At 52.0% G+C, this 15,612-nt stretch overlaps 1 protein-coding gene across 1 annotated transcript in view; it reads left to right on the top strand.

Moving 5' to 3' along the window:
• The first annotated feature begins 890 nt into the window (after window positions 1-890).
• Gdap1l1 (ganglioside induced differentiation associated protein 1 like 1) overlaps window positions 891-15,612 on the top strand; it is a 19,123-nt gene continuing 4,401 nt past the window's right edge. Inside the window, exons 1-4 of the mRNA XM_026787166.1 lie at window positions 891-1,146; window positions 9,328-9,520; window positions 11,159-11,332; window positions 15,219-15,316. Coding sequence (XP_026642967.1) covers window positions 967-1,146; window positions 9,328-9,520; window positions 11,159-11,332; window positions 15,219-15,316 — 645 coding nt within the window. The 5' untranslated portion in view covers window positions 891-966. The remainder of the gene's footprint in view (window positions 1,147-9,327; window positions 9,521-11,158; window positions 11,333-15,218; window positions 15,317-15,612) is intronic.

The raw sequence follows: 15,612 nt of genomic DNA, 5'->3' as shown, positions 1-15,612 counted from the left end.
ATATATATATATATACACAAAAACACCCATGCACATAAAAATAAATAAATAAATCTTCAAAAAAAAAGATAAAAGATTCTCCAAGAGAAGCATGGGTGCACTAAAGGAACTTTACAGAAAGTTCCAAATAACATTCAAGATGCTCACAAAAGAAACACAAAGTAGACTCCTACCTGGCTACATCTTCTGGGGTAAAGGTGTGATCTAGGATGACACTAATGGCACCTCTCCCTTCTCATCACGTCCACACAGCTGAAAAACATGATTCTTTAACAGGATTGAGTTGCTGTTTGCAGGGCTGCTAAATCACCAGTTGGTCCTGTCCTTCATACAGCCAGCCCGAGTTTGAATCTCTGCTCCACCAGTTAGCAGCTCAGTCACCTTGAGCAAGGTCACTTCTTGGAGCCTTCCTTTCTTCCTCTGTAAAACAGGCCAAAAGGTTGGACAACTGTAAAACCCTTAGAGCGGTGTCTGGGTAGAGAGTAAGTAACCATGTGGTTAATAGATTGCAGTTCATCCCTTCTGCTGTTGGAAGCCCTTTAGGAGGGGTAAGTCAGAGAACGGCAGTTTCAAATAGAGCTATCTTCAAACACTACTTGTGAAAAGGGTTACATGGACCTCTATATTGCCATTTATCTAAACTAAGAGGCACTTTCGCAAGATTGAGATGTGTTATGATGGTAGGGTCTTTGGCAGATGACTGGCCAGCTGAGTACTCTGGGGGTACGGCCCACTCGCCCCTGTTTCCCGCATCCTTCCCTCCCTGGGGCCCTCGGGGAGGACCTACAGCTGAGAGGAGGAGGAAAGAGCCCCGGGATCCCCTTGCCCCTCCCCCTGCACCCAGTGAGTAATGACATCGCGGGGAGGGGGAGGAGGAAGAGGGGCAGGCTCGATGAGGCCATGTGATGCTGGGCGCCAGCGAGCCGCCGCCGAGCCGCCTTCTTCCTCCTCCGATCGCGGGCTGTCATGGCGACCCCCAACAACCTGACCCCCACCAACTGCAGCTGGTGGCCCATCTCGGCCCTGGAAAGCGATGCAGCCAAGCCGGTGGAGGCCCCCGACGCACCCGAGGCGTCCAGCCCCGCCCATTGGCCCAAGGAGAGCCTGGTTCTGTACCACTGGACCCAGTCCTTCAGTTCGCAGAAGGTAGAGGGGGAGCAGGGTGCGGACTGGAGGCTGGGAGGGGACCGCCGCGAGGGGCAGGTGGCACGGGGGACTGTCCTGCCCGGCCGCAGAGCCCAGCCCCAATTCCAGGAGCATCTCCTTGGGCCTCGTTCCCTCCTGGGGACACCTAAACAGAGACAAAGGCCGGGGACAGACCAGCCCTGCCGGCAGACGGCCTGATGGGGCTGAACCGAGGCAGCCTCACTTTGGGCCAGCCTTCTCTCCCACCCTCTGTTCCAGACGCCGTGAGCCCCCAGCGCATAGCTCCCAGGCCCTCGGTTCTGGCGGGGGTCTTCTTCAGTCTGAGGCTAGGAAAGTCTGTCCCTAGACCGTCACCCTTTTCTCTTGAGCTGAGAAGGAAGGAGTTAATCCATCTCCTCAGAGCAGCTGGCTTGCCCATCAGACCTGTGTTTTGCTCTTAAAGGCACAGACTGACTCCAGTTCCTTCGACCCTTTCCCGACTTGCTGAGGTCGGAGCAGTCGAAAGTACACCCTAGTGCTATCATTGGGTTTCCCGCTTTGTGGGAGTGAGACCAGACATGGAGTCCCAGCTGCCTCCCGGGGACTCAGTTCTTCACCCTAAGTAGCAGTACAGCCTGTAGCCTGTGGGTTCAGCACCATGGCCAGAGCCCAGAGCAGGGTCCCGCTAGGGCCAAGGTAGAGCTGTAATCTGACTACCCAGCTCTTCCCTCTCCTCTCATTCCATACGTTTATTTTAAACACGGGGTTGGGGGGTTGCTGAAGATAAGTGCTTTGGAAACAAGACTTGGATTTGTGTTTTGGCCCAGACTCAGTTTTATAACCTGGAAAATGGGATAGTGATAGCGGTAATGATGGCCACCAGGAACTTTAGCCCCTCGGTAGAGTTGCTGGTAGGGCTGTTTAAGGGGTGACACAACAGTATTCCGGGCTGGCTCTACTCACACCCCACTGAGCCTTGAAGTCACTTCGTGATCCTGGTAAGACATAGCCTGCTTGATTCTGGCCCCTATGGCTTGGTTGGTCTAGAGGCCCACAGAGGTGATGCTGAGAAGATTGGGCCACTCATCACTGCTTGGTCACTCAGTTTAGAGTCTGAGGCCAGGCAGAGTCTAGTGAGAAAGCGATCTTCTTTGCTGGCCCACCATGGACTTTGAATGCCCCTGTTTGCCTCTCCAAATACTCAGTGTTCTGATCTGTAAAATGGGATGCGCGTGGCCGCTTCTGCAGAGGGCTACTGTGAAGATGAAGTAAGACTGCACAGTGTTGACGTTGCTGTCTGGGGAGGGATGCAGGCTCTGCTAATAAGGCTGAGAGGATTCATGAAAGTGCAAGGAAATGAGATGGGGGTCAGCTCCGTGGCAGGGCTTGTGCTTAGCAGGCATGAGGCTCTGGACATGGAAGAAAAATAAAATAATACTAGATAAAGAAAAGTCAAAGTTAGCCAAGGTCATTGCAAGACCTGTCCATGCATTTTGTATGTGCTTACCGAGCACCTACTTGCTTGCTGAGCATGTCCTGGTTGTAGACGGCACTGGGGATTGGGAGACAGGTCAGACTGACCTCCAGATCCCAGAACCTCCCCAAGTCAGACCTCCAGGAAGCAGGCCTTGATGACTGGGACACAATGTGGAGCAAGGAGAAGCATCCCCCTTCTGCTCCTTGAGAGGGTCTTCCCTCTCTTCCCTCACTATTCAGGACTGAGCACAGGGCATAGGTGGGCTGCAATTAGGGAAGGGACTGTTCACATCAGCATTCCTTTAGGCTAAGTGTCTTTCAAGCTAGCCTAGGCATCCCCCTCCTTTGCCAGGGTAGAGGCATCGCAGCGTGAAAGCAGCACACAGGAAGAGGATGGGCTTGACAGTCATACGCTGGTTCATCTCTCAGCCGCTCACCCACTGAGTGACTCTGGGCAAGTCACTTCCCCTGACTGTGATCCAACACCCTCACCTGCAAGCAGTACCCTCTCTCTAGCTCCCGTAGATTTCCTGGAGGATTTCCAGGGCACAAGTGTGTGTTAAGGGTCCGGTGTGCAGTAGGAACTCAGAAGGAGGATCCCTTTGGCCCTGAAGCCATGCTTGCAACAGACTCTCCTCACAGGTGCCTCTGGGCAAGCTGTCCTTGGGGGTACCGAGCTGTTACTTGCAGAAATGGCCTACTTCAGAGAGTGATCGCAACCCCTGTGGGCACTGTGGACTGTAGCAAATGCCAAGGGCAACAAGACCATGTAGGAGCCGGAAGCATAGACTCTGGGCCAGGCAGCTGGACTGCCCATGACTAGCAGGATAATTAGTATGCATTACTTTGCCTCTGCTGTCTCAGTTATGCATTTGGTAAACTGGGAGTAAAAGTCATTGAAAGGGGGCAGGCCACTTGTGGTGGCGCATGCCGATAGGATTTGCTGAAGGAGGCAGAGGCAGGAGGATCTCTAGTTCGAGGCCAGCCTGAGCTACAAGAGCTAGTTCTAGGACAGGCACCAAAGCTACAGAGAAACCCTATCTTGAAAAAAAAAAAGAGAGGGGCAGTGCATGGACTTCTGGGCATCACCTAGATAGCATGTGCCAAGGATTTTGTCATCCTTGACTGCCATGCCAGATTCGAGGTCCTTGTACCCCTCAGCCACATGGCCCTGTGGGTGTCATAACCTCTCTGGGTTTCAATTTGTTTGATCTTCTGCGGGCAACGATAGCACCTCTGTATGAGGGTTTGAGGACTGAACGATGTTATGCATGGTCGCACATGGAGCGCCTGCCTTACACAGCTGCACGCCGACAGGGAATATTCAGGCACCGTCGTGAGTGATGGTTGGAGGCCAAGGGGCTTGGGAGAAGCTGTGACTGCATATGGGGAATGTGGGCATGTCTCCTAAGGATGCTCCTTCTCCAGCTTCCTCTGCCTGGCAAAACAGGAGGGAGGCTGAGAGGGGCAAAAATCAGGGAGTCAGAGGACCACAGTTTCACTAACTGGAAATGCTCTTGGTCCTCTCTGGTCCTCAGTTTCCTCAATAGGAAAAAAAAAAGTAGAAGCTACAACCTGCCAGATCCCTCTTTTCCCATGCAGAAAGAATAGCCTTTCCCTCCTCAATAGCCTCTGTCTTCTACACACACACACACACACACACACACACACACACACACACACGTGTACACAAATCACACTGTCCTTATACCTGCCATTTTTTTCTTTTTTAAGAACTAAGCTACTTGCTACAGAGAAGCTTTGCCAGGTCACTCATAGTCTCTAGACTTGTTTCCTTTTGTAAAGTTTGTATATTACAGTGCTGGGTTATTCATGGGTACTAGTACCACATCCCTGAGTATCTGTAGGAAGCAAGTGGCTTAGTTCACAAAAGGCTCTCAGTACCGCACCTGGCACAGCAGAAGGGAGTAAGAGAGTGGCCTGGTGATGATTTTACTGTTTCTATGAAAGTGCATCTCAAGCCATTCTGGCCCCCTACAACATACCTGATTCAAGATTCCTCCTCTCCATCTTCATGGGTCCTGCCACTGTCCTGCCTGCACCCATAACAAACCTGTATCTCCAGGTGGTGGTGGCACATGCCTCTAATCCCTGCACTCGGGAGACAGAAGTAGGCAGATCTCTGAGCTTGAGGTCAGCCTGGTCTACAGCATGAGTTCCAGGACAGCCAGGGATACACAGTGAAACCTTGTCTCAAAAAAAGCCTGTATCCCAGCCTTCAGCTCCCAAGGTTAGAAGTCTTAGGTCTGGCAGGAACCAGTCCTGACACCAGGCAAGAACTATAAGGGGCAACTAACTCCTGGGCACTCCCTACCAACCCTCCTGTTGCATGCTCAGCACACTCCTGCTCCGGCACCCGCAATAGCACCCTACTCCCTCCAGGAGAGACCCGGTATCCTCACAATGGCCCCAAGGGTCCTAACCTGGTGGAGAGTCAGGAGGAGGAAGTTACAGAAAGCCCACGGGCCCTTCTCAGCATAGGGTTTTCAGCTGAATGATGTGCCACACTGCAGTTATTAGAGCAGACGTGAACCAGGCATTTTCAAGGTCAGCTCTGGAAATATTTTAATACCACTGTTCTATGTAATGACGTGTCTTTCTGCACTAGCCCACGATCTAACACGATCTGGCTGCAGGTCGTGTTCAAGTCCCAGTGAGTATATACATAGTTTGAGTAACCACAACTGTGAAGCCACGCCCACACCAGACTTTATGCTCACATCCTTGAAGAGAGGACAGCAGCCAGGTATTTTCCATCACTAAAAAGAGATGTCATTCCTGTCTTCATGGACTCCCCGTATTTATTTGCACATGCCCCCCACCTGAGTCTGGGAGTCTTCATTAAGCCCCCAGTACCTAATCCCTCCTATACTGGATTCCTGGTCCTTACCCATGCAGACTGGCTTCCCATTGATTCAGATATGTCCCTATGGCCCAGCTTCCTCCTCTATGATGGCTGCTCTTCCTGCAGAGCTCCCTTTCCCAGGACCTCGTGTGGACCATCCCATTACCCTGTTGGAGTTTTGTTGAGATGCTCCATCCTCATAGGCCTGCCGAACACACCGTCCTGTTGGAAGCTGTACCTGTGGCACTGCCCTGGTGTCTTAGCATCTTCCCTTCATCTGTCCTGCAGGAGCATCATAGCAGAACAGGGGTCTGTTACGTTCACCACAGGGAATCCAGCTCTCAGCGCAAGGCCTGCCTCGTGGGTGCTCAATGAACAGTGTTGGAAAGTGATGAGTTTGGAAGCCATTGGTGTCTGATGTAGTACAGTGGTACACGCCCATAACCCCAGCACTGAGGGTAGAAGTTCAAGGTCATCCTTGGCTATCTAAGGAGGTAGATGCCAGCCTGGGCTAGAGACCTTGTCTCAAAATAAATTAAGTATTTACTTCGGTAAGCTGGCAGCTGTTCATAACTAGTTTTAAAGGGAGGGGACATTGGAAATATAAATAAGCCTCAGAGACTCTGAGTGGCTTTCACAAAGTCACACAGCAACTGTATTACTGGGTAGAAAAGCTAACCCAGATCATCACAACCACCCACTGTGAGACACCGCAATGACTGCCCACTCTGAGCCACCCCAATAGCACCAGGAAACTTTCCAGGTATCCACAAAGGAGATAGCTTCCCCAGAGATGGTCATACAGAGTGGTGACCCCCTGGGTCTCTACCCAAGTTTCCAGGAAACTGAGTGACAAATGGCTGTGGTGGCTTTGTGCCCTTCCCTTGGGCCTGGGTTCCCTCCCCTGCAGGATGGCACACGACTCTGGCCTTCAGCTCCGCTAAAGGTGAAAGTCTCCTCGGCCGTCTGCCAGAGTGACCCGAGGCAGCTCAGAGCAGGGCTCCCGTGTCACTAAAGATAGTCCAAGGCAGAAGCTCATACCTGACTCCCTCAAGGGAGCCTCAGGGCACAGCCCAGAGTGTAGCTTCTGGGGAAAGGTGCCCTGACAGGGCAGAAGGCCAAGGGCAAGGATAAAGGCCTGGTTTGGGCTTCTTTCCAGTCACTGGAAAGTCCCAGGTTAACCAGAGACTCCCTCCCCAGCTTGGCAGAGCTGAAGGTCACTGGGATACATAGGAAGAGCAGGTATTTGCTCTTGCCCAGCTCTACCTCAATGGTTAGGGGCTTCTACACAGTACAGCATCCCCTCCCCCGCCAGACACACATGGGCTCATACACACACCCTGCCCATGAACACACACACACACTACCAGGCCCAGTACACACACTTCCTTACCATTCACACAAGCACACTATACACATGCACACACAGCTGCCCACTCGTACTTGCACACCCACACGCCTTGAACAAACAGATGCTGCCCTGGGCTGTTCTCTCTGCAATGGTTCCTCCTGCAGAACCCGAAACCCCTCCCATTACCCCAGAGGGAGGTGGTGGGAGGGGGGAAAAAAGAAGGGGGGAAGGGGGCCCAGAAAGGGTCAGTGACGGCTGAGGCCACCCAGCAGAGCCAGGAAGATGAACTGGATCCCTATGTCTAACTCAGTTCTAGAAGGCAGCCACCCCTTATAGAAGTAGCTTGGGGCCAATGGAGCAAATGAAGGGGTGGTGAGTGGTGAAAGTTCAAGGGCAAATCGCCTCTCTCTTTGCACAGCCACCAGATGGAAGGAAGGGTATCCACACAGCTGTGAGTGTGGGCCATGAAGGGCTCCAGGATACCAAGTGGGGGTGCAGTGTATGTGCGCACGCACACGCTGTGTATGTGCATGTGCATGTGTGTGGTGTGTGTGTGCAGTGTGTGTATGTGCGTGTGCATGTGTGGTATGTGTGTGTCCGTATTAAGACCATGAATTAACTGTGTTAGGATTCTGTCCACACCTTACAGACTATACCCTCACCAAACTATACCCTATCAGAGATGAGTGGCCAGCTGGGTGGTGGTGGTGGTGCACACCTTTAATCCCAAGGAGGCAGAGGTTCAGATCTCCATGAGTTCAAGGCCAGCCCAGTCTATAGAGCAAGTTCCAGGACAGCCAGGGCTACACAGAGATCAGAGTGGTCAAATCCCACAAGCGTCCAACAGGGCGAGGCTTCAGTCCCAAGTCTGTCTGTCTCCCAAACCTGGCGTCCTCGTTTTCTGTTGCTGTGATGAAAACAGAATTGACCAAAAGCAACTGGGAGGACAGGGTTTATTCCAGCTTTACAACTCTCAGGTAACAGCCAGTCCCTCACTGACGGAAGTCAGGGCAGGAACGCAAGCAAGGAGGCACCTTAGAGGCAAGGCCTGGAGCAGAGGCCGTAGAGGGGAGCTGCTTACTGGCTTGCTCCCCATGACTTGCTCGACCTGCTTTCTTATACCATCCAGATCACCTGGCCAGGGTATCACAGGGATGTGGGTCCCCCTCCCCCCAATCATAATCAAGAAAATGCGCTATAGACTTGCCTACAGCCGGTTCTTACGGAGGCATATTCTCTGATTCTCAATTGAGAGTTCCCCTTCCCAAATGACTCGAGTTTCTGTCCAATAGACAAACACTAGCCAGAATACCTGGTCTAATTCCAGTTTCTAAGACACATCGTCTACAGTGCACTAGAGCATCATACAGGATGGAGCCTTCGCTCCTCCCACAGCCCTCTGATGGAACACAGTAGGAGACTCCCAGGAGTAAGCCTCCTTCTGGGTAGAAACAGACACAGCGAGTCTGTGATTCTGCCTCTGGGCCACTCTTCTAATACCTGGAGGCTCGGAGGGGTGGGGGTGCTTGGCCCAGGACTTATTGTCTCTGGTGGGGTGGAGATGAATGGCCTCTGCCTCTCTTGGGGGTAGCCTCCTGGCCCTGGACTGGAACCAAAAGATGGGAGGGCAGGAGTGGATTGCTACCATCCCCTTTCCAACGATGTTGGACAAGACCATCTTCCTTCTGAGTCTCAGCCCACATGTGAGGGCACCTGGGCTACAAGAGCTTCAGACATCTTCCAGTACCCAGCCACACTGGCCCCCTAGAGACATAAGGGAAGATTCAAGATAGGTTAGCCCCATCAACTCCCCAGAGGAAATCTTCAGAAAGAGGGCCCTGGTCCAGAGCCATTACATCCAATTTATAAGCTGGCTATTAAGTGACCGTGTAACGTGGGTCACGATGCTGACCCTCCTGTGGTTTTAACTGCCCCCTTGTTCTGCCCTTTCTGGTTATTGTTGCCAATATGCCACCAGGCAATGGAGATGGGACGGTGTCTGACGGTGTGGATGTGGGCACATTTTCTTCTACCTCGCTTTGTTCCCCAGATCAACTGAGACATTTAGCTCTTGGTTATAATGGCACTTGGAATTTCTGTGAATTTCCAGGCCAGATCTACCCCTGAGTGTCTGCATCATGGCAACAATAAACATGAATTGAGCACCATCTGTGTGCTAGACACAAACTTGGAACTATTAATACTTTCATTTGGCCCTAGGGGCTTAGGCAGTCTGCCCACATCTGCACAGCTGGAACTCCAGCCCGACATGATAGCCCCATGGCCGCAAGGCAGCACAGCCCTGTGTATCAGCCTAGGGCTTCATTTCTCTCCCAAGTACCTGACCCTGAGCCACAGCCCCCTACCCAAGTGCCCAAGAATGGGCTGCAAGCAAGTGTCCCCTCTTGTGTGTGACCTCTGACCTCCTTTCCTGCACGCCTCCCCCACCCGGGCAGAGTGTCCCCTGTGTCCACCCGCCTTCCCCCCGCTCTGACCCTGGCGCCTGCAGGTGCGGTTGGTGATCGCCGAGAAGGGCCTGGCCTGCGAAGAGAGGGACGTCAGCCTGCCGCAGAGTGAGCATAAGGAGCCCTGGTTTATGCGGCTCAACCTGGGTGAGGAGGTGCCCGTCATTATCCACCGGGACAACATTATCAGTGACTATGACCAGATCATTGACTACGTGGAGCGCACCTTCACAGGAGGTATGCTGTATCCAACGGGTGTGGAGAGGGTGTGCCACAGCAGTCCCTTGGTCTCGGACACCATCTTTGAACCTAAGCAAGCCACTGAGTCGTGGGCAGGACTCAGCGTTCCCCCCCAAGAAATCACAGGCTACTGTCGGGAATCAGATGCTCCCAGAGCCACACACCTCTTCCTGGCATCCCAGGGAAGGGCATGGCCCAGACAACCCAGGACAGTTGGGATATTGCCCTCTTCCTTCCCCAGAACCTCTTTCAGGTTCAGGTTCAGCCCTGGCCCTCAGGATTCCCTCAGGCTCCCATAGACAGGATCAAATTTCTCAGGATCCCATACCCTGCAACCTTCTAAGCATAGCCAGGTCCAGACTCCCAGAAACCCCACTGGCATGCTCTCAGGCAACTTGGAACCCTGAAGATACACACAAGATACCCCAGAACTTCCGTTACCTCTCCCTCCCTTTGGCCTCTAAGGCTCAGGTGCCTGCTGCCTGTGGCAGAGGTTCAGGCAGCTGGGACAGTGAGCCAGGAGCCCAGGCTTGTACTATTTTTAATAACAAGAATTTGCATGTAGGACATGGTAGCACATGCCTGTAATTCAAGCACTTAGAAGGTGTAGTTAAAGGCTGGAGGACCAGAAGTTCAAGGCCAGGCTCAGGTACATAGCTGAGTTGGAGGCAACACTGGACTACATGAGACCCATCTCAACTCAAAACAACATTTTATTTTTTGAGATAGGGTCTCACTATGTGGCTCTATCTGGCCTAGAACTCACTATGCAGACCAGGCTGGCCTGGAACTCATAGAGATCTCCCTGCCTTTGCCTCCCAGGTGCTGGGATTAAAGGTGTGTACCAGGAAATCCAATTTCAAAACAACTTTTTTTTATTTTTTTAAATTTATTTATTTATTAAAGATTTCTGTCTCTTCCCCGCCACCGCCTCCCATTTCCCTCCAATGGCAATGGGTTTTTTTTTTTTTTTTGGTTTTTCGAGACAGGGTTTCTCTGTGGCTTTGGAGCCTGTCCTGGAACTAGCTCTGTAGACCAGGCTGGTCTCGAACTCACAGAGATCCGTCTGCCTCTGCCTCCCGAGTGCTGGGATTAAAGGCATGCGCCACCATCGCCCGGCTGGTAATGGGTTTTTGATCCTACTGCACGTACTGGCTTTGTGGGAGCCTAGGCAGTTTGGATGCTCAAAACAACATTTTTAAAAAACAGAATGAAAAGTTTCTGGGCATGGTGGCACATGTGTATGCCCTGTGGGAGACGGAGGCATGAGAATCTCCAGTTAGAGAACTCTCTGGGATACATACTGAGAGTCCATTTCAAAAGAGAAGCCTAAATGTGAATAATATTTGTCAAGTTGAGGAGGTTTGAATTCTAAGCATCCAGCTTTTCAAGCCATGAAAAGCGGGCAGCATTTGGGCACATTCCTCTACTTGGCTACTATCTGGCACCGGGAAGTGCTGGACCCATGAGGGACAGCCTAGTGAAGCCCAGAGTAGCAACTGGGTCATCAGGATTCCTCACAGCCAGTGGCTGAGTCCCAGAAGGATAGGTCGGGGATTTCCGAGCATGACATTTGGGGCTCCGGGTTCCTATGGTTGGCATGGACCTTGCTCCAGCCCTTGGTGGTATCCACAGAGCACGTGGTGGCTTTGATGCCCGAGGCGGGAACCCCACAACACGCTCGAGTGCTGCAGTACCGGGAGCTGCTGGATGCACTGCCCATGGACGCCTACACCCACGGCTGCATCCTGCACCCAGAACTCACCACGGACTCCATGATCCCCAAGTATGCCACGGCCGAGATCCGCAGTGAGTGCTGCCCTGTCGATTCGCATTCCTCTGCTTCTTTCCTTAAGGAAGGTCCCCCTCTTCACCTCATGCTTCCATCCCTGGGTCTCGCTAGTCATTCTTCCCCTCCCTCCCTCTCTCCCTCTTGTCTTTCCTCCCTGTGCACCCCCACCCCCACCTGCCACCCCATTCAGATAACTGCACAGATGGCCCACCTGTGGCTCTTCTCTCAGGCCTGGGAGACCTCCTGGGAAGTCCCAGCTGTGGACACCTGAGGTCAAGGACCCCACATGGATAGCCAAGGACCCTGAGTGACATTAGGGTTAAGGTTCCCACAGAAAGCTGATCAGGCATGGCAAGACACCCAGTAGATCTCTGTTTTCTGATCCAAGGTCAACCACGTACTCTCCTAACTACCAGCCTACCCATAATCAAACAAATGAAATTAGATCCAGTCAGATAACCCATCAATAGTTTACTCATGGGGATTAGCATCTAGACTCTGCTAGAGCGTTTGGTGGCCCTGAAGGCAGAGGAGCCATGACCGTTTCTAATAAATCCTAGATGCTCAGTAAGTGGTCACTTCCTTTCCCTTCCCATCCTCCTCTGTCCCACCATCATGCAAAGGTGGGGAAGGATCAGGTTGTGAACTCTTGAGGAAGACTCGGGAGTTATCTCTATGCTGTTACCCACCCCCCCACCCCCTGCCCCTGTATTCAGTCAGCAATTTCAATGGCGTCCTGGGTGGGGATGCCAACAGATAAGGATAAACACAGCTTCTGCCACCTCAGGGTGACAGTTTCTGGGAGCAAAGACAAGGTCAGGTAATGACAGTGCAAGCTAAGGAGACTTGGACAGCCAGCGTTGGAGGGCGGTGAGGGCACTCAGTACCAAATGCCAAAAAGGTTCATGCCTTGAAGATTACCCCAAAGCAACACTTGAACACCATGAAGTGTATACAAATTTCTCACCACAGCGTAGTGAGAACCATCATTGGAAACAACTTTGGTGTCTATGAATTGGAGGTGGAGTAAATTCAGCATGATGCTGTTACACTGAAAAATAATAGGCACATGGAATGTTCTAAAAATATGCTAATGAGTGGCAAAAAGAGGAGAGGACCAAACACGTAGCGTGCCATCTGCTCTAGCAAGTACTAAAGGATGCCCCTGGGTTCTTGGTGCAAGGGATGTTTCTACAGTAGTGCTAGTCTCCAGCGAGCAGAGCTGAGAGTCTGGAGATAGAGAAATAATTATGGGTTGGTTTTGTTTGGGGGTTTTTGAGACAGTCTCATGTAGCCCAATATGACCTCAAACTCACAACGTAGCTGAGGATGACCTTGAACTTCTGATCCTCCTGCCTCCAAGAGCTTGGATTACAGACGTGTTCCATCGCCACACCTGAATAGAGGTTTACATTGATTGCACATCTTTTACCCTTGCTTGAGTTTATAACCTGTCTGTATAACCTGTACACAAATCAATTAGTTAAAAAAAAAACTTTAAATGTGGTTTCAATATTAGGATCAAGACAACACAGAGGTCCCAGGGTCACAGAAGATGTTGGTCCTCGGACCTGGAATTGTGGCAACATCCAAAAATGAGCGGGAAAAGGAGGGGGAAGATCATGTCAGGGTGTGGGGTAGGACAGGGGCGGCGTGTGGAGAGGCAAAGGTAGGGTGGTAGGGCAGGCTGGCGCATGGGGCAGGGCAGGGTCTCATGTGACTCTGAGGAGCAGGCTTGGAGGAGGGGCTCATTTCAGGGAGAAACAGCTATGGGCCTTGGCATGAGCAGCTCTGCACTTCCCAGAGATGGAGTCCTGAGAGAGGAGATGTGAGGCCCTGGCGAGCATTCAAGTGAGTGGCCTGGTGAACTGTGGGCACTGCCCCCATCTTGTCCTGAGCCATGTCATGGAACCTGGAAGGCAGCAGGGTTCAGAGTGGGCCCAGTGTTTATCCCTTTGAGGAAGCACTGGGATCCCACAGGGAGGGGGAAAAGGGAAACCTCAAAGAGTGCAGAGGAGCAAAGTCAGCCTGCAGTGACTGCGGACGTGTTCCAAGGTCTTCCCCGTAGTCTAAAGACAGGCCCAAGGGCAGCCACGGAGAGAGAGACTGCCTTGACCTTCACATTCAGAAAGCATTGGGGAGTGTTAATATAGCCTAGAGCTGGAAGAGCTCGCAGTGTTTACTGGGACTGCATCAGGCCATGGTAGGAGGTAGGTGACCCTAGAGCACAGATACCTGACAGCTGCAGCTTCTCACACTCTTGACCACCGTTTCCTTTCTTCAACACTCAGTGAACCCTGCTCAGGGCCAGGCCTGTGCTAGGCTTTCAGAGAATAGAGGTGAGTCTTATCTAGCTACAGCCTGAGCCCAGAGGCCCTGAGGTAGATAAGCACACCAACATCAAATTACCACACCTGGCAAACAATTCGACTTGTGCACTGCGCTGTGCGAGGGACGCTTTTCGCGGAAGCCACAGATGAGCAGGCTGTGCTGTGGCAACTCCAGTTGGTAGGTTTGCATCTCCTGGTGGAAGTCTGCCAGAGGGTAGGCTGGAACAAAGGCTCTGAGGTCAGACCTGAATGACAAGGGGGTGCTTCATAGAAGGTCATAGGCTCATAGGTCAGCTAGATCAGGAGAGAGACTTTCAAAATTAGAGGGCATGGGGTTTGGAGAGATGGCTCAGCAGGTAAGAGCACGGGTTGCTTTTGCAAGGGACCCACATGGCAACTGAAATGGTAACTCCAGTTCCAACCCTCTTCAGGACTCTTAGAGTATTACACATGTGCACAGACACATTCAGGTGAAACACTCATATATATATATATATATATATATATATATATATATATATATATATATATATATATATATATATATATATATATATATATATACATATCTCAAAATAAATAAATTATAGGAAAAGAAAGAGAATAGAGAATGTGGTTGTTCCAGAAAATGGGATGTGGGCTAAGAGGTTTGGAGTGGCCTGATGCATAGGAAGTGATCTGAGTGACTGAGATGTACCCTGCGGGGACAGGGTTATGGAGGCAGCTCAGTGAGAGACAGAGCAGCTGAGAGAGAGCTGGATCCCAGGGTTCCTGAGGCAAGCTGAGAGCTGAGACATTACCCAGAGGGGCCCAGGATGAGCTGTAGACGGGGGCAGGGGCAGGATGTATGCACAGAAGCCCTTGGGAAGAGGTGGGATGACAGCAAGAAGGTTGGGGTGATGCAAACCTCTAGTCCAGCGCTTAGAAGACAGAGGCAGGAGGATCACCACAGGCTTGAGGCTAGCCTGGTCTCTACAGCAAGTTCTAGGTCAGCAAGGGCTACATAGGAAACCCTGTGAAACTCACCCAAGCAAGAGACTACAGGTGTCCGCTGAGAGATGGAGATCTGAATGGGGCGTGTAAATGCGGAGCTCTGAACGAGGCGTGTAAATGCGGAGGTCTGAACGAAGCATGTAAATGCGGAGCTCTGAACGAAGCATGTAAATGCGGAGCTCTGAACGAGGCGTGTAAATGTGAGGGTGCTGTAGGAAAAGCCTACAGGACCTGATTTGAGGAGAGGGGCTCTGAGGACACCTTCAGGCAGGGTTGGCTTCATTTCGGGGAGGGAATTCTGGGAAGATGAACAACTCTGGGTTTCAGGTTTTACACATCTCCAGCATCACCTCCTCCTCTTCCTCCTCTTCTTCCTTCTCCTTCTCTCCTCCTCCTGCTCATGCTCCTCTTTCTCCTCCTCATCTTCCTCCTCCCCTTCCTCCTCCCCTTCCTCCTCCCCTTCCTCCTCAAAGCTACAGTGTCCTCTATAGCAAGGTTTACTGGCCCCTTGTACCCCGGGGAGGTGGCCCTCTCCTGGTCATGTGGGAAGGGAGACGGGACCTTTTCTGTTCTGTTCCAGGACATTTAGCCAATGCCACCACAGACCTCATGAAACTGGACCATGAGGAGGAACCACAGCTCTCTGAGCCCTACCTTTCCAAGCAGAAGAAGCTTATGGTGAGAGCCCTGTCTATGTCCCTCCCACAGACAGGGACAGCTATGGTGAACGCCCTGCCTATGTCCTTCCCTCCCACAGACAGGGACAGTTATGAGGAGTGCCCTGCCTATGTCCCCTCCCTCCCACAGACAGGGGCAGCTATGGTGAACGCCCTGCCTATGTCCTTCCCTTCCACAGACAGGGACAGCTATGGTGAACTCCCTGCCTATGTCCTTCCCTCCCACAGACAGGGGCAGCTATGGTGAGCACCCTGCCTATGTCCCCTCCCTCCCACAGACAGGGGCAGCTATGGTGA

Source organism: Microtus ochrogaster, linkage group LG8 (assembly GCF_000317375.1).
Source record: "Microtus ochrogaster isolate Prairie Vole_2 linkage group LG8, MicOch1.0, whole genome shotgun sequence".
Lineage (NCBI taxonomy): Eukaryota > Metazoa > Chordata > Mammalia > Rodentia > Cricetidae > Microtus > Microtus ochrogaster.
The sequence above is the reverse complement of the archived record's forward strand: the minus strand, read 5'-3'. Positions and strand labels throughout refer to the sequence as shown.